This window comes from Thunnus albacares, chromosome 2 (genome assembly GCF_914725855.1).
Source record: "Thunnus albacares chromosome 2, fThuAlb1.1, whole genome shotgun sequence".
NCBI classification, from domain to species: domain Eukaryota; kingdom Metazoa; phylum Chordata; class Actinopteri; order Scombriformes; family Scombridae; genus Thunnus; species Thunnus albacares.
The window spans coordinates 1,913,496-1,932,041 of NC_058107.1; the positions used below are offsets into that span (position 1 = coordinate 1,913,496).

At 41.2% G+C, this 18,546-nt stretch overlaps 1 protein-coding gene across 3 annotated transcripts in view; it reads left to right on the forward strand.

Annotated features, from left to right (window-relative positions):
* Nucleotides 1–18,546, forward strand: part of nr6a1a (nuclear receptor subfamily 6, group A, member 1a) — a 91,763-nt gene that overhangs the window by 49,133 nt on the left and 24,084 nt on the right. Inside the window, exon 3 of one of the 3 annotated variants that reach the window (XM_044362712.1) lies at nucleotides 2,753–2,776. The exons of 1 other annotated variant lie outside the window; for it this stretch is intronic. In XM_044362712.1, coding sequence (XP_044218647.1) covers nucleotides 2,753–2,776 — 24 coding nt within the window. Of the gene's footprint in view, nucleotides 1–2,752; nucleotides 2,777–18,148; nucleotides 18,291–18,546 lie in introns of those variants that run through there. One more of the 3 variants, XM_044362728.1, reaches the window with a different exon arrangement.

The window sequence follows — 18,546 nt, forward strand, 5'->3', positions numbered from 1 at the left end:
GATTGGCATTCAGTGCTGGCCTTCATCAAAATAACTGGTTTTTAAGAGACTTTCTATGTTCTGCATTGCGTTGCAGGAAGTGAAAACTGTGAGACTGTCTGGTGCTCCCCACATGCTGCTGGTGAAATATTGAGCTGGTTTTGGGGGAAGCCTTCCCACTGAGCTTGGTTGGGGTATTTTTAGACTACAGTCTATAAGTGGAGGTCTGAGAAACAACACTTATTTGGGGGGGGGGGGGGGGGCGCTCCCTTTTCACTACTGATCCCCCACCCTTTCCCCCATTTCTCTTCTCCTTTTGCTTCATCTGTCTCCGGATTGGCTTGCCCAAACCCTTCAAGGATTGCTTCATGCTTATCTGAGAGGATAAATGTAAGAATGATGTTTTGTGTTTCCTCACTCGTGTGGCGTAAATATAGCGTCTGCATCATTAAAGGCTTCATGAACTGTTTTATATATGAAGGCTTAATGTCTCCATGATGACAGCTAACTGATTCCTCCCAGGTGCTTCCATCTCTGCTCCATATGTGTGCATATGGAAACATTGCTCCATCCTTCTGTTTTCTTGTTGAAGTGGAACTATAGCGGCGCTGTATGCACATTCGCAAGGGCCCCCGCAGAATAATTCATTTGATGCTTTGATAAGCGATAATGGACCCAGTAAGGTATAATTCATATGCCCCAGATCTCTTTAGAGAGTCTATGGCTTCCACAAAGTGTCCCACTACCTCCCTGAGTACCCCCCTCTTTCAAGACTCTCTCGTCTGGTTGAAGAGGGCCCATTTATTATTTAAATCCCTCCATAATTCATCCATTCCCCTCAATACACCCTCCGTTGCTCATTTCTCATCTAGCACAAATTAGCATGAGCCCTGTATCTGTATTTCTGACAACAGAACAGAGAAAGTAAGCAAGCAGGAAGAGATAGCAGGCAGCTCAGTCCAACGGTGCTTATTTCTGCAGTCCTCCCTGTGATTTGATGCTGTGTGACATATTGAGTCTAATTTGTAGCCTAAAGAACCAAACAGCTGTGGCCTATTTTGTTTAGCTGTTGTTCGGGTGATGTCACCATTTCTGCCTCGTAAGGCTGCCTCGCTCTCGGCGCTCGGTGTGAGGATGTCAGGAGCATTTCGCTAAGCTGCTGATGAGGAGGGCAGGGGTTGTGCAGCCTTTAGATTAATCTGATAAGTCAACCGGGGTTGTTATGTGCAGTTTTTAAGACATCTATTAACCAGTGTTAAATATTCACACATGCCTTGATGCTATATTTGACATGACTTATTTTTTATATAATGAATAACGGTTTAACAGGCATTGCACGATGATATTTCTGAGGTGTGGGTACAGCTATTGTCTCTATTGTGCTCATTATAAGAGGTCACCCTATCATGATTGATACTTTTAAAGGGTTGATTTATCCAAATTACACGTTACAGATATTTTCTAACTCACATCTAGTGGTATCTATTCATGCAGATATATTTATTTTATGTGTCCAGATAATGAGATACATATGTTACTGCTCAGAATTACCCAGGCGAACAATGACTTTGTTCCTGGAAGAAGATCTTGCTGTTGAATTTGTTAAAGAATCACTCTGGTGGTTTTCTATATTTTTCTGACTGTCAGCAAATCTCATGAAAAACCAACAAGGCATTAGTCCATTGCTCAATTCTTTCTGACTTGCAGCCCGTTTGTGGCACTCAGCCTGGAGCCCATTGAAGAGAAGAAGCCTACTGAAGATGTAAATCTTTAAAAACTGGTGGCACATATATACTTTAAAATTTCATAAAGCAGCTGGGCACTGTAGTTCTCAGCAAACGTTACTCAACTTAAGTAGTGAATCCGTTGGGGACTATTTTCAGCTGCAGACTTGGTGTGCTAGTGAATATTCACGGCACCAGGACGGTGTATGTGGGATGTATGTGTCGGACTCTCCTTGTTCGTGGTAATGAAAGAACACATCACTCAGTGCGACAGCGTGGCTCACTGACGTATTTTTGACGTACTTTAGTTTTTGGACAATGGATTTTTATGGCACAGAGGAAGAAACACACTCACAATACTAGCAGATCAGTTTGCCATTGGTAGAAAAATACAGAATATCACCATGTAGATGTAAATTTTCATATGAAATTCCACTTGGGTTGGTGGCAGAAATCTCAGAGAGACGTACATATCTCAAAACCTGGACAAATAAAACCAATATTATGTGCACTAGTAGATACCACTAGAAGTAAGTGAGACAATGTGTTTTTTATAAACTGGGTTAACTGATCCTTTAAATATCAACTTGTAGTTTTTGGAACTATAACAGCAAAGATAAAGCATTTTTAATGACATGTATTGTAAAGAAACTTTCAGCACAGATGACCCAGTTACTGTAAATTGAGAATTCGGTGACTATACTAATCTTGACCAAATAATATTTGTAATAATGGAATGCTCTTTTTCCAGATAAGTCTGCTAGCATAAGAACAAATAATAGGATAGTTGATATCTGATAAATGTACTCTGGTTACTGGAGCCACCTACCTGACAGTGATTTGCTTGCACCATAGTGCAACACTGCACTGAGTTCAGCGTGCATACTTGCTGTACAGGCCTCAGCATGTCAGACCAAGTGTCCCAACATAGCACATAGACATAACATTAGCGGTGAGCAAGGCTAGACCCTCACTGCTTAAATATGTCCTGACATTCCATCTCTATTGATCATGTGTATTGACAAGGGTTTTGTTTTATGTTTCCACAGATGCAATCAATGAAAGTAACCTAGGTAAGCAACTAAATCCTTGATATATACTGAAATGCTGTGATATATTTCTACTACTTTTGTGACAACTGCTAGTACGTTCCTAGTAAATTGCTTTCAGTTTCTGTATTTTCTTCATTTGAAGTTAATAGATAAAAACAGGCATTGTGACAAACCCTGTTTGCATCCTGAACAATGTTTGTCTAAGAAAGTTATCTAAACCATGTAGTTCACGCTCTGTTCCACCTTCGGCATCATTATCTGCCCAGTGACACATTTACCAGATCGTGCTCCTAGCTTAGCTGGTCTTCAGGACACTTTGTGACATTAGCTTGGTTCAGACTGCTGACTCACCCACCTGCTCGCTGGAGTTTTCATGTTTTGTTGGCAGACTGGTTTACTACCGAACATACTCGCTGCAGATTTCTCTCACTAGTCAGCCTTGACTTCTATCATTTTCTCACTTTCTGAAGTGTGAATATGAGCACCTGAATTATTATGTTATAGTGTGATTTTTTTTTTTTTTTTTAAAGTTTGTTATTAGGTTTTTGAACATACAAATGCTGAACAAAAACAGAAGATACAAAGATGACAACAGCAAAACAAAACCATCAAAAAAGACACGTAGTTGCTTCAGAGATAACCCGAACAACTAATGATAAAGATTATCATCCCAGTGTCTAAATCAGTGAACTACTGGTGGCATTATGGCATAATTAAGAGAAGTCTGCCATATATTCTTGAACATTTCAGGGGAGCCACTAAGCATCTGAGCTCCTTTAATTTAAGGTGCTGCATCACTTCCCTCAACCACAGAGTGTGACTGGGGGGTCGGTGGCTTTTCCACTTCAGTAAAATGAACATAGTGTTACTAAGGTTGTAACTGTATATTCGGTTTGAATTATGTGGCCGTTCTTGCCTGAGATACCAAATATTTCAATCAGAGGTTGTATCAAATATCCAAAAATATCATGGAGGCAGAGTTTTGAAAATAGAGCTCTAAAAATTGGATGATTTTGGACAATGCTAAAAAAAAAAAGAGTTTTTAAATAAAGGAACATTACACATCACAGCTCATCCACCAGAGCAGAGAGATCTGGTGTGAAACAGGCACTTTTCTACAGCGTCACAATTCAGCAGCCAGACAGGTAGGTATGTGCCTGTACTGATTATAATGTATGATTAACACAGTGATATAGGCTGTGGGCTGCAAGACGGAGGCTTGTCATACTCGTGTGTTCCACCTACTGCAGGGAGGAATGTTCTCGGGCAAACCTGCCGAAGTGCGGTTTCCTAATAGTTCTCAGTGTTTGCTTTAATCCACTTGAAGTGTAAGATGAGTGGGGTTTACTGCTTTAGAACATTTCACACAGTGTCAGGTATGTGCTGAAATTATATTGATGCTAGTATATAAAGTATATACTGTGTTTCAGGGAGTGGGGGAAAGATTATGTATGTGTGCTGTTTATATGGCACTGAATGTATAGCTCTTTAGAACAAACTTCAAAGTAACGTGACAGTGTTTGAATGGATTTCTCTTCATACTCTCTATTAGCCTCTCCATAGTGATTCACTATATACTAGCTCATGAAGGCTTTTAAATTTGCAGCTTTAATGTCGCGTTCACATGTTGGGATTTGCCATAAATACGAGCTAACTGAAAAAGAATTTCTTGTCACTATCTGAGTGGTAATTACAGGAAAAATCCACAGATGTTGGCAATCCAAGACCATAAAACATGAAGATCATGTGTAGTATGTTTTAAGAAACAGACTATAGAACATCTGGGGTGCAGTGGAAGGCAAGGCAGCTTACACGCTTACATGCTTGCCGTATTCAGTATCACTAAAACAATTCACTATTAGCAAAAAGGAAATCCACGGTGATGTTTAGTTGGACTGGTATTTACTGGAGCTGAAACCATTAATCAAGTAGTTGATCGAAAGAAAATTCATCTGCAAATATTTTGGTAACTGATGAAGTCATTTAATTGTTCCACATTCTCAACATCTGAGGCTTTGCTGTTTTTTGAGTCCTTTCTGATGTTTTATAGACCAAACAAATTAAAGTGAGACTTTAACTGAACAGTGGTCGCTGTGGCCACAAGTGTCAAATATGTAATAATTTTGGATATAATTTCAGTTCATTTTTGGTCATAAAGTCAGTCAGTTACACAACATATGCTTCTGAAGTTAGCTATATTGAATTGATTAAGGATTCGTTTTGCTGATTATGATTTGAACTATGTGTGTTGTCCTTTTGTTATGTCTGGTTGTGCTTGTGTTCTCTCTCAGTGAGATTTCCTGATTAAACAAAGGTTATAAAAGTTCCATTGTCTTGCTTTAATCAATTTATCAATTAAAAACATTCAGCAGATGAATCGATGGTTGCAGCCCTAGAATATACTGACAGGATTTTATTCATTTTAAATGTCTTGTGCACAAATCAATTTCAGGCAGACAAATAAAAAAATATATTAAAAAAATATATCTTTCCATGCTTATTACATTTCATTTGCAAGTGGCAGCAACTAGGTCAAAGATTCTTGAATCTTTCTATTACTGTCTGGCAAGTAAAACAGCAATGTGTACTAATTTAAGTCCTTTGAATCCTTTGAAATGGATTCCGGTATAATTTCTGATCACGTCATGATAAGGAAACCTGCACATCAGACTGTAGGCCTTTCCCTAAAGGTTGAGGTATGACAGAGCCAGTCCGTTACCTCTTTGTCTCCGCACCGAAACCAGTGCGACTGGCCTCTCCTAGTGTCCCTGCCTCCCTGATTAGAGGTCTCCTCAGGGCGTAATGACAGAATTGTGTTCCTGTCAGTTCCTGCTGCTCAGAGTGGGCTAATAGTTACGTTAGCCCACGCAGCATGTCATTAGCTCTCCACCCGTAGCCCAATGAGGGGCAAGTCTGTCATTTCGAGGCTAAATCACAGGGCAGGCAGGCAGGCCGGAGATCACAGTCACACCGGTGCTCTGAAGCTGCAGTGTTTCCGCCCATCCTTCCTCACCGCACTTAATATGCACCAACTTACACATACTGTATTAACACGGAGGAATTACTGCGACATGGGCTAGAGGAGGCAAATGGAAGTCAAAGAGAGGCGCTTTGATGGGTCGCTGATACCGAGATCATTCCATCAAAATCGTAATTTGAAACACTGCTCATTTCTGACTGTGATTGGATGATTCATGGTTATCACTCGGATGATTAGCAGGCTTGCGTAGCATCTATCAGAGCTCGGGCTAATCTGCTTTGATTATTAGCCTCTAAGCCTTCCTTCCACGCTGGGCTTGTCGAGTACGGAGTGATGAGAAATTACACTCTTCTCATATTTATATTAATCTATCTGTGCTTACTTGTCAAACTGATAATTGCATCGCCCATAGTTTACATCACCCCCTCAAGAATGTACTGCAGAATGCAGTTTTACTCCGTCCTCACACGTGCAAACGCCCCTTCACACTAGCGGGTGATATTGCAGTGTATTAATCAATTACTGCATTGTAAATATTTTGTCTATTAATTAAAGATGTTTCTGCTCCGACCACATTTTTTATACACCTTTCTTACATGTGTTTAGTCTGGTTTATAAGGGTCTGTAAAATGCTAAGTGAAAAACAAGCTAACCTTCAAACAAAATCAAAGTAAACATTGTGTTACAGGCTTCAAACCCCCCAAAACTATTAGATGAAATTTAAAGATAATCAGTCAGGACACAGTGACAACAGCTACAAATAGAAATCTCCTTTCCAACTGGGTTCTATTAGTTTCAGGTGTTGGGTTTGTTACCCTGAGGGATGCTAGCCTGGCCTGGCTCATTCTGGCTCTCTTAACTTGTGGTCTCCTACCCATCGTCAGTAGCCATGTACACCATTAACATTCAGATACGTCTGTTTGTGATTATGTTACATATGTTGATGTGGAAAATACAAGCTTCTGAAAGATACTGAAATCTCTTCAGAGAGGAATACATTAGCTACTGGACAGGCTTTGGCTTGAAAAGCAGCAGTCTGCATGAAGCATCTGTTACATGTGTGCATGCCATATCGGAATCATTTTACCCTGTTTCTCCGCACAATAAAAACTTCTGCACATTTTACAGCTTATTGGTCACAGTGGGCTTTTAATACCAACCACAACTTGCCCTGCAGCTGAAACTTCATGGGAAATAAGCTGAGCACGATATATTTAACAAATTTTCAGGCCTGTGGCTCTATAAGTAGATAAGAAGTGGATCCGTTTTTGATCCACGTGAGCCAGATCTTAGCAAAGCTGTGGGTCGATCCTTGAGTCAGGGGGACGAGCTGATAATTATGAGCGAGCATGACCGTGTTATACAATACACGGCGCATCTTTAGTCAGCGCCATGACCTTCTCCGCTGAGATTTGCGTCTGCCTAACTTTGCCCTTTTAGTGGGGCATGTTGTGTAAGTGAAGGGGGCACAACGTGAATAACATTGGTATTTGCGCAACAGCCTGTGCTGAGTGGAGAGCCAACTGGAGCAGGAGAATGGCGCTGTTCGGCGAGGTTCACGGCTGTTATTCCTACAGGCCATGAGCGTGAAAGGAGCTAATGCCATCTGACAGTTTTGGAGCAAGAAGAGGAGGGCTGGACAGAAAAGGAGGAGAGAGAGAAGGGGGGGTGGGGGAGGGGGGGGGTGTTAAGAGATAGAGTGGGATGGGGGTGGGGGTGGGAGAATATGAGGGGGGGGGGGGGGGTGTTGGATGAGAGAGAAATAGGGGATGAGCTAGATATGGACAAAGCAGGGATGAGGGATATGGGAGGGGAAGGGCTAAAGAGGCGATACTGTAGGGACCTCTATTGTTACCCGCTGTAGAAAATGGCCTCTGAGAGCCATCGCTTTTTATCAGCGTGACATATTAAAAGTCCAAATATTCAAACGTTTTTCTCGAAATACGCAGATGAAGTCCGGAAAACCTCAAAGCAGGAGCTGAAGGTTGGCAATCTCTCAGTCTTAGATATTCTATCAAATACTTATCAGAGTGCAGCACATCCAGACTCCCCCTGTGCGCTCGCACTGTGGGACACGTTCGCTCACGGCTGCCATTTTGAAAATCTGCCTTTGAGGGAATTCCAGAAATGCTCTCAAAGCACCGCGCAACACATTTCCGTCCAACGTTTCTCCCAAGATTTTTGGGAGAGCGAGGGCACGGCCGGCCACGCTGATGTGAGGAAAAATTCCCCCCGTTTTTTTTTGCATGTCTCAGGATCCTTCAAATGAGTTGTACTGCTTAAACACTGACAAGATAGACTAAAACATAGCAAAAGCAGGAGTGGCAGTGAAGAGATAGACGGCAGACAGATGGAGGGAAGAAGGAGTGGGAAGTGAGGTGGGATCCCACTGTAATTTGACAGGCTCCAGTCCCGTTCGGTCTTCAGCGGCAGTTTCTTTTTGAAGGAGGCGTAGCAGACACCCTGCTGCCAACCTAACCTGTCATTACCGACATGGCAGAAAGACGCAGAGGATGCTACGTCTCATTGTCTCGTTCCTCTGTTAAAATGCACTCGGAGATGTGAGATTTATGTCTGATTGCGGGGTTAGTCTTCAGATCTGTCAAATATATTACACATAGAGACATGAAAAGTATGAGAATGTGCACATTTATAAACACACTTAACTCGATGCAAAATGCCTTGTAGCCTTAAAACAAGAGAGACATTTTTTATTTCATGTCATATTTTCCATTTACTTTTGCATTGTCATTTTTTTTATTTGCCTTATAAGCCTTAACAGCAAGGAATATTTCTTGTATAAAACTATTATCATTATTATTACTATTATTTTGGCTCAAGGGTTATAAATATCACTTATAAATAACTGTTGTCTTTCAATTAAAATGAGAAAGGAGGGAAAATCCTCCATCAGCTGCTGTGTGTGGAGGCTTCATGTCAGTTGGGCACATGGGCTTTGGGGTGGGGTCTCCTCTGTAAACCTAAAACCTGATTGTAGAGCTTTTTGTTTGGGCTTGTCTGCATTTGTTTGATCTGTGTGAGGAGTTTCAACCGGCTTTTGAATAATTGTACAGCTTGTCTTAAAAAATATTCAGCCAGGAACTAGACTTGTCTTACAAAATACAGTCTTGTGTATCAGCAGGCGAACATTTACTGTCTCTGAAATGAATTTATTAGGTTTTGTAACGAAACCCATACTTTGCTTTTTGAGAGCTGGGTGAAAATCTATAGTTTTGCTCCAGAATAGTAAGTCACCACTGGAGGAGAAACCACTTCTGTTAACAGAAAGCAAACAACATCAAAGGTGGTGTTGGTTGTTTGGCAGCAGATAAGACGATTAGAAGTCAGAGCCGCCCGCCTCAGCACCCTCCATCATTAAAGCTGCTGGCCCACATCTATAGATTATAATGCCTGCTCTGCTGCCTCACAGGTCACACACTGCTCTACTTTGATCAGCCTGTTGGTATTTGTGAGCGAACAAGTCAGCTCATGCTGCTGACTTATCTTGCTCTTTGTCTGCTGACAGAAAGCTCACAGGGGGCTCCAGGTTTGTACGAGACCGCCCTCTGGTGGGGAAGAAGGGCGCCGCCATCGGCCCTCAGACAGCACCACCACCTTCTGATGCTGCATGTATGACAGGGAGGCATGACAGGATCAATGGAATGATTGAAAGCTAGTTTTGTAGTTTATTTAAAGGACAGGTTCACTGTTTTTCAAGTCTGTCTCAAAAAAAAACAGTCAGAAGCCCAAATGAACCTGTTTTTCTTGCTGTAATCATTCCTCCTGCTCATACTGACCATTAGAAGATCCCTTCATAATGACCTTACAATGGAAGTGATGGAGGACAAAATCCACAGTCCTCCTTCTGTGTAAAAATGTATTTAAACGTTTATCTGAAGCTAATATGAAGCTTCAGTCGTCCAAATGAGTCAAATCAAGTAGATATCTTTCAACATTACAGTCTTTTTAGTGCCAAAGTTCCTCTTTTTGTTACTATACTTCCACTTATTTCTATGTTATGTATTTTGTAATAATGTACATTTAGATGAGCATAATTGTAGAGAATGAAAGAATTTAAATCTTCTTGTTCAGCATTTCTGACTTTTATTCTTACAAGATTTCAGCTAAAATGAATTATTCAACACGTTTCTTCTTACTGTAGATCAGAGACAGTAAGTCAGTGTTGAGAAGTGCCTGAAACTCATTGTGAAAACCGGTGCGACAGGGAAACTCCCTCCTCTTCCTCCCTAGTCTTGTGAAAAAGGCAGTTTCACCTTTAACCTCTCTCTTATGCTGACACGGCTCCCTGTTCTCACCGCCTCAGAATCTGACTCAGGACAGATCGATTCCAGGAACGTTGCGCAAGTTCATTTCTTAGTTTCTGTTTTGTATTCAATCAGGAGAAAATCCTTGAAGGCCCTCGCTGGAAGGACTTTCAATGTGCATTTGTCATACAAAACAATGAATCAAATAATTCATATATTCATATCAATCAATACAACTTTTTTATTTCATAGTGCTTTACAGATGACTGATAATCAGACAGTACAGATGTAAACAGTGAGACAATTGGAGACTAATGCACAATAGAATAATAGAATATTAATTCAAATGAATCAAAAACAGTAAAATAGATCAAAGAAAATAAATAAAATAGATATGCGGTGATAAATCATGTTTAATCTCATCGACTGAAAACATAACAAGCATCCAACAGTAAAGCATAAAGGTCAGAGGTCACTGCATGCTGCTAATAAAACCATCTAAAAAACCAGGCAGAGAAATAAGAACATTGAAGACAACGGAGTGAGCGACTATGAAGCAGATCCAACCTGCAGCGTTTTTTTTTTCTTCTTATTGTCAATAACTGGTTAAAATGACACCCTGTTGTTGAGATATTTTCTGTCGCTACAATAGAGTTTGATATCATGAAATGCTTGAGAGCTCGAACACACCGACAGTCATCGTCAGGTTTTCGTCCCTCACAATCCAAGAGTTTTTTTATCCAGAGCCGCTATTTTGTACTTACAGTCAACAATCATACAGAGAAAAAAAAATCCATTGTATGAGAGCCACAATGCAGCAAGAAGACATGGGGTTTTTTAGTAAGGGGTGAAAGGAATTCTGGGAGATGAGTCGCTGAAGAGGTAGTGGATGAGGCAGGTTGAGGGAGAGTGGGTATTAAAAAAAAAAAAAAAGTAGATTATAACACTTCATCCCAGAATAACTGGAGTGCAGTGAACATCACAGGCTGGTGAGATGTGAGAGTGGATGTGATGGGGGATGTTTTCCTTTAACATCTGCATTGCAGACCCATTATTAAAGTCACACATATCCAAACAAGGCCTTAGTGATAGTAACCCTTCATTACCTGAATATCTTTTTTACATGTCCCACTCATGATTGAATCATCCCACAAGTCTCTTTTTTCATTTTAAAAGCCGCAGCACAAGTCTGCGTTAAATGCTGTCACATTAATGGGAAGACGACAGCAGCATCACATTAAAGGCAAACAGACATAATAAATGTTTGCCTTTTTGTGGTTTTCTGAAGGGTTTTTGCCCTGCGCTGCAAGGGGAAAAAAAAGAAAGTCTCGCCATAAATTCAACATTTCATTATGATCTCTTATGCACAGAGAAAATTAAATCAGTCTAATAAACATCCTGTATCAGATCAGTCTTTAATAATAGGTGTATGTTCTTTTTCCCCCCCTACAGTGCGGGGAAAAGACCTTCAGAAAACCACAATAATCATCACACCATCCGTCTCCCTCAATCTTCAACTTACATTCATGCCTCCTGCTTACTGTATAAATATCCAGCCACAAGTCTGAGGAACAGCCCTGGAACCACAGACCCCTAGGGACCCCAAAACCCCCACATATACTCAGTACTATTTAAGTACAGTATCAAATAAAACAAGTCCGGCATTATTGTGTTGTTGAGATGGCACCACACCTTTTTGCTTTCTTGCGTTTAGAAGATCGATGCCGTTCTCTTGTCTCTACACTATATATGAAGCTACAGCCAAGAGGTGATTAGCGTAGCTTAGCATAAAGACTGGAAGCAGGGGGAAACCACTAGCCTGTCCAAAATAAATACATCAGCACTGCCCCCTCATTCATTTCAGTGCTTAATACTTGACCCCCTTTGTGCCTGAAGGAGGCAATTTACATCAAAATTCATATTCCTTCATCTCAAAGTCAGAATGCACAGACAAGGTCAGCAGAAGCTACCCTTTACAAAGATGGATTCTCCATCATATGTTATGGATAAACTTCAGGAAATCCACTTTGAAACTCTAGAAAAAAAGATGCTACTAGAGATCATAATCATCAAACGTATGAATTTTCCTCCAGTCGATCACCAGTTGATCTTTTTACATCTTTTGCTACATGTGAAGCACACACTGTCACAGTCCTCCCGCTCATGTACCAGATGTAATGTTTCCTTTATGTTACCGTTACACAACATTTACATAACAAGAGACGTAGATGGGAAACACTTGGGAACAGAATAGTAGAATTTATTGATAACTCTTCCCTGTCGGTGCTATTAAAAGCATGATGAACGGCTGTTGAGGACGGCTCGTGTGAGTGGCTGTTTTTAGAGGTCATTAACTTCAAGATGGTGGCCAGGTCACCTCAGTTTTATTTGCCCTTTGGAAGTTCAGGGAGAGAACAGCACCATTGATCTGCTGGTCATCAGGGCTCCGAAAAGCAAATGCATCCGGGGAATGTAACGTGGATCATTGTAAATCCAATCTGCAGGAGTGGACACGACGTCAAATGCTGAGGTCAGCCTCCCGTACGGCCGCGACTCACACCCTCTGGTACTTGTAGGACAGACATTAGAGCGAAATTTATTTAGTAGGATTAAACATCAAAATAATCAATTAATTCATTCCCAACCTTTTTGGCTTGAGCCCCCTGTCATAGGTGAACAGTTATTTTTTTTATTCTAAAGGATTTTCAAAGGCCTAAAGAGGGAAAAGTATCCAGTATTTCACAAATAAGCACAACAGTTTGACAAATGTCAGAAAAATTGAATTTTTATTATCTTTTAGTTGATCTTGTGATTATTCACATTTATTTTGGGGTCCTGAGCCCCAGGTTGGGGACCACTGAATGAATCGATCAGTTGATTGACAGGAGATTACTCAGTGACAGATTTGATTCCTGGTTGCATCTGATCAAGTGCAAAAACCTTTTTCGTTCCTTTTTTTTTAGCCTCACATCACTATAAATCAAAACTTTTAAACAAATTCAGTAAATAAAAAAGAAAAAAAGAACTAATAAAAGAATCTCAGTGTTAATGATTCTGTTCTTTTATCAGCAACAATATATTCCTATAAAAACCCAAATGATCTAATATTGTCTTCTTGTGACTATTGTACTTTTTAAGATATTTACAATCAATATCTATCAAAAAAACCCCCAATCTCCCGTTTGATCTACTAAAGGAACACATTGGCCGTGAGCAGAGTACATATGAAGAGAGATTCTTTGAGGTGGTCTCGCTGCCCTTCAGGCAGGTTTCAGCTGAGAACTCTGGAGCTGAAAGAGAAGAGAAGAAGAAGCTCTTTCAAATCAGCAGTGGATTCTCTAAATTTGAATAAAAGGTCAGTGTTATCCGAACACATTGAGGGATCCCTGTCTCCGTCTGGCTCTGTTATATACAGTATATTCAGTAGGCAGCAGGACCTACAGTGTGTTTTCTCCTGCAGAGGGATGGTGAAGGTCTGGAAGTGCTTTGGAAAGCTTCTGATCCTTCTCTAACATGAAACACTGATTGTTCTTCTTTCACACTCAGGAAACAGATTCATGCTGCGGCCCGCATCTGGGAATCAGACTGTGTATATGCATATTTAGAGAGCGAGAGCAATGTGGTCTATTCCTGTTTTTCTTGAAGCTCTTTGTCTGAAGAGTGGAGAGAGGTTTGGCCTATGTGACAGTGTGTAGAAGGGGGGGAGGGGAGCTCAAACAAAAGAAATGCCCTTTGTTACTCCTATGTTTAGGGAAATGCAGAAAACAAGCCGCAAAACAGCTCATTCGAGCTGACATTTAATCACATTAGCATTTCAGCTAACAACTTAGCCTTGTTTAAAAGGGCTTTGGTGCGTGTGAGTCCAGAACACAGGGACAAACGTATCGTACTAGGTATGCTTGTTGCCTGAGGCTGCTTTAAGATCACATATTCAGTTCAAATAAACTTCTCATGTCTGAGAAATCCAACAAAATGCTTTCAGGGGTTTGTTTTTTAATGCCAGTCAAACATGTGAATACTTACTTTGACAAAAATATGTATTTCTACCAGGCCCTGTTTGTTACTGATGATTCAAATAGTCTAAAATGAGAAATGTTTGAAGTTACATCAGAAACTATCTGAGAGGAAAAAATTGATGCCAACTTTTTCAGTTTTCACTACTGTGCTACAAAGGTTCTGATGATTTATACTCAACCCTGATGTAGATATATCAGTCGGACTCTAGTGCAAATTCAATTAATGTCCATTTACTGTATATGCTGAATATATGAATTTTATTAGCATTTAGTTAAAAGCTGCACAGAACGCTCAGCAGATACTGTTTGGCAAGTCTTTCAGCTTCTTTCATGTCTGTTCATGATTGTTAGTAATGTTTCTATTTTTATAATTTTACTAAAAAAGTAGGTGTCATTTTTTTTTCAAATGGTGACTTTTATGATGGTATAAAACTCTTCATTACAAATCCTTCTTCAACACACATTTGCTTCCTCTTTAAAGGAATCTGTAGTCAAGAAATGAATTTGATTGATTGCAGTCTGATTAAATAACATGTATTGAATTAAATTTTACTGTCTGCTTATTCAAATACATGTTCATCTAAAATATAGTGAAGACCTGAGGAAATGGAAGCCTGCACTCCAAGAGAAATCGTGACATATAGTATATTTTTATTCAAGTAAAAGGTGTCATTTTAGAGAAGCTGTCCGATATGAAGTAGAGGAAGTGTTTGATGGATGTAACCGGCACTGTACCCTACATGTCGCGAGCCCCCCAGCCTGGGGGCCCAGTCGGTCACTGCGCTGTCCTGGCTTCAATTGACTTCAAGGTTAAAGGCACCATAGCTGATTATGCTGTTCATCTTCAACACATGGGAGGAAAGGTGCTAAGGTCAAGGGTGACATATGGTGCCCCCCCCCCTCGCCCTGCACGACTCAGGTTTGATTTCCTATTAGTATCAACAAGCAAGGTTATGCCATTCGTCAGCAAAGCCTGCTTTTGACACTGTTTGTATGGAGGAAAAATGAAGGTTGTTTATGTAAAAGAAAAGCACTTGTTCTTTCCCTTTGTGCTCAATTGAGTGTCAAGAAAATTGTTTTTCCTGCTGGGTTTCCTCTCTGTGAATAACCTTTGACAAATGTCTCTGTAAACCAGGAATAATAAGCTGTTTAAACTGTAGCTCCTTTCACACTATCCCTAAAATGTTCAGGAACATTTCCTGCATCGGCCATCAGTTAATCGGAGCAGGGATCGATATTCAGGGAAGTCTGTACCGCCAGTTTGCCACCTCAAGACCCAGTAACATGTCTGGGAAAATGCCAGTACGGCTGTGTTGTGAATGAAAACCATTACATTGCAGGGACAAACATGTAAAGGGTGTTTTTTTTCAAGAATGGCTGGAAACTGGACAGATCCAGGAATAAGGCAGCTCGGTTGGCATCCGTAAGTGTTACAATTCATTTAGCTTTTATCCAAAGTGACGTATGTCTGAGTGTTGCATGACCACCATCTGTTGGACTGTCCCTCGCCCCATCTATCCCGGCGTTGCCATGGCATGCGTGAAAAGGCGCGAGACAGAAATGTTCCTGAATGTAGCTACATGTGTGAATAGTGAGAATCACTAGCAGTGCCTGAAAGGTTATCCCAGTAATTTAGCAGGAACTATGTTTGAAAGAGGCTTATGAGAATTCCATCCATCCATACATCCATTTTCTTTTCCACTTATCCTTTAGAGGGTCACGGGGGAGCTGGAGCCTTTCTCAGCTGGCAGTGAGAGGTGGGCTAACATATAGTATAGAGACAGTCACCAGTTAACCAAACCTGCATGGGCACAGGGAGAACATGTAAACTCCACATAGAAGGGCCCCAGCCGGCCGCTGTAACCACTGCACCACTGTGACGCCTTCATTAGAATTTATGTTGCAAATATTTACGTCAAGCTTGAAGAAAGTCTTTGAAAATCTGCAAATAGGTTTAGGTGGGTTTACTACTCCCTGGCCATTAACCCCTTGTGAACTGTAAAGAATATTAATGCTCAAATCTGCATGTAAAGACGTATCCAATTACAACACCTTGGTCAGGTCCTTCCTAAGCCATGTCTTTGACGCAGTGACATATGGTAGCACACTCTTATGGTATTAGTGTAAAGTAAACTGGGAGACGGCGAGACTGCCTTTGATCACCAACAGGTTACACACATCCTCATATTTCTACTCGCTTATCAACCTGTGACAGCCCCGCTGTGTTTTTCCTTTTTCTTTGAGAATCCTCCCGAGCTGAGCGACGCATCTCAGTTTTCTCTCTCTCTCCATGTACGCATTCTCATGAGCTATCTCTCTCTGTGTTGCATTTGAATGTGAAAAGCTTCTTATATGTGACTTAGTGTGGCCGGGTCATTAGCATTCACATGGGGGTGGGGGTGGAGGGGGTGGAGGGGGTGGGGGAGGCGGGTTGGGCTCTTGGGGGAGGGTGGGGTGCTGCTGTGAGAGTGTACAAGTGGTATTAGTAGGGTGGAGCTGTGAAGAGGGTGGGCTGGGAGCCTGACTGGATGATCGGGTCAGGTTTGTCCACTACAGTGTGAGGTTAGCAGATCGCTTGGTGCACAGCATCAGCTCGGGCAGTAGAGTTTAGGGTGTGGCGCACCGGTGAAACACTGGATGCTTCTCACTATGGTCCCCTAGCCAGGCCACTGGATGGGATGAAGGAAGAAAACCCACTAGATGGTAAGAAACCTCTGTAGCTCTCACACCTTTACGGCTGGTCACAGTGCCACCAAGATACAGTTTGGCTAAATCATACTGATGAGAACACGTTGGGAAATTAGCGTTCCTACCAGGTGAATTTCGGTGGGTTGGCCGTTTAAGTCAGTGGTGCAAGTACAAAACTGAAGAAAGCTTTCTAGACCATTAATTGTGTTTAGTAGGACTGAGTAGAGTTAGAGGTGTTTTTGATTTGTGATACCTGAATCTGAGTACAGGCACTATACCTATCTTAGACCTGTTTTTTTATTTAACAAAGAGGCCAAAGATCTCATATTAAAAGTCTAAACACAAGAAACTGAGGATCTTTTTTTTTTGCCTGAAACTGGCAACATTTAGATGTAATTCGAGTTTCTGATCAAATGAGAAGATTTTGAATCTGATCAGAAGTTTAAGGTCAGCTTTTGGTAAGAAACAGTTTTAGATACTTCCTGCCAAAGATTCAGTAGCCACAACCAGCAGGTTTAAGATGCAGAGGTTCATGCTAAGCATTACTTTGAACATCTGTAGAATAACATTATTTTCACTATTGATAGACCTTTGATTATTTTCTCAAAAGCACTAGTGATGTCTTCAAATGGTTTATTCTGTTTGACAAACAATCCAGAACCCAAAGTTCTGTTTTAGATCATTCTAAAACCAGAATCAAATGAGGGACATTGCAATTCATTTAGACCACAAGGCCACCAGGCCACCAGGCTGCCTGATTCATTTTCAGTTGACCCACTAAATGATTGATTGTCAAATCATTTCTGAAATGAGTATAGCCTCCTAAATCTATTTACATCCCTCTTAATGTTTGATTCCCTGCGTTACATGAACTTAATTTAAGTCCATGAAGAAATCAAACAAATTACAGATTCAAAAGATTAAGTTGCTATTACTGTTAGTCATTTGTAGCATCAGTTAACATAACATTGGGAGTGTCCATGTTGAGCCACATGTAGCGGGAGTTTTCCGGCCCCCAGGGAATCTACAGAACCTGCTTCCTTCAACAAGTCTCACCTCGGTGTTTCTCTTGGTCTCCATCTTATCGGCCCTCAGCTCCGTTCGTAACCAAGCGAGCTGTGAAACTTTAGCTCGAACCGTCTTCATTGTTGCACTAAGTGCTTTAATTAGTTAATGTCTGTGTGTTTTGTCAGCTTGAACCTGTGTTTATGCTTGGACGTGCACTTTGGTCCTCCTCACAAGTGCCAGAGGCATAGTTGAGGGGTGGGGAGGCTAATTTGAACGGCAGCGAAAATAGGACTATCAGTTCCACTCAGATAACCCCTAGCTGTCATTGGACCTCAAGCCAAGCCGTGACCCCGGGGCTTGAACTCTGCGGTCATGTGACCAAGTGGTGTTACTCTGCTCAGGCTGTGGTCAGTGAGGGGCAGGCTGTTGAGGAAAGAGGTTGCTCGGAGAGAGAGAACAGAGAGAGAAAGAAAAGAGAGCCATGAGGAGACCAGGCCCAGTGGCTTTTCTTTAGCCCAGTCCATGCTTGAATGGGGTCCAGGCAGACTGGGAGAAGCATGAAATGGATACATGGGAAGGTAAGGGAGGCTAGTGGAGCAGGCTTTTACTTTCTTGTAATGGGCCTATGCTTGAACTCTCTGTAATTATGTGTGAATGAGAGAGGAGGCTTGTGTGTGATTAAGTAGAGAATGTATTTAACTGCTTTTTGGCGACTGCGCGTTTTCTTTTTTTATGCTTTTTCCAGTTAGTTTAATGTGGCTAATTTCAGTTTTGTTTTCTTTGAAACGTGTTTGATTGTTCTGTTGCTAATCTGTCAAACATGACTTCATATCC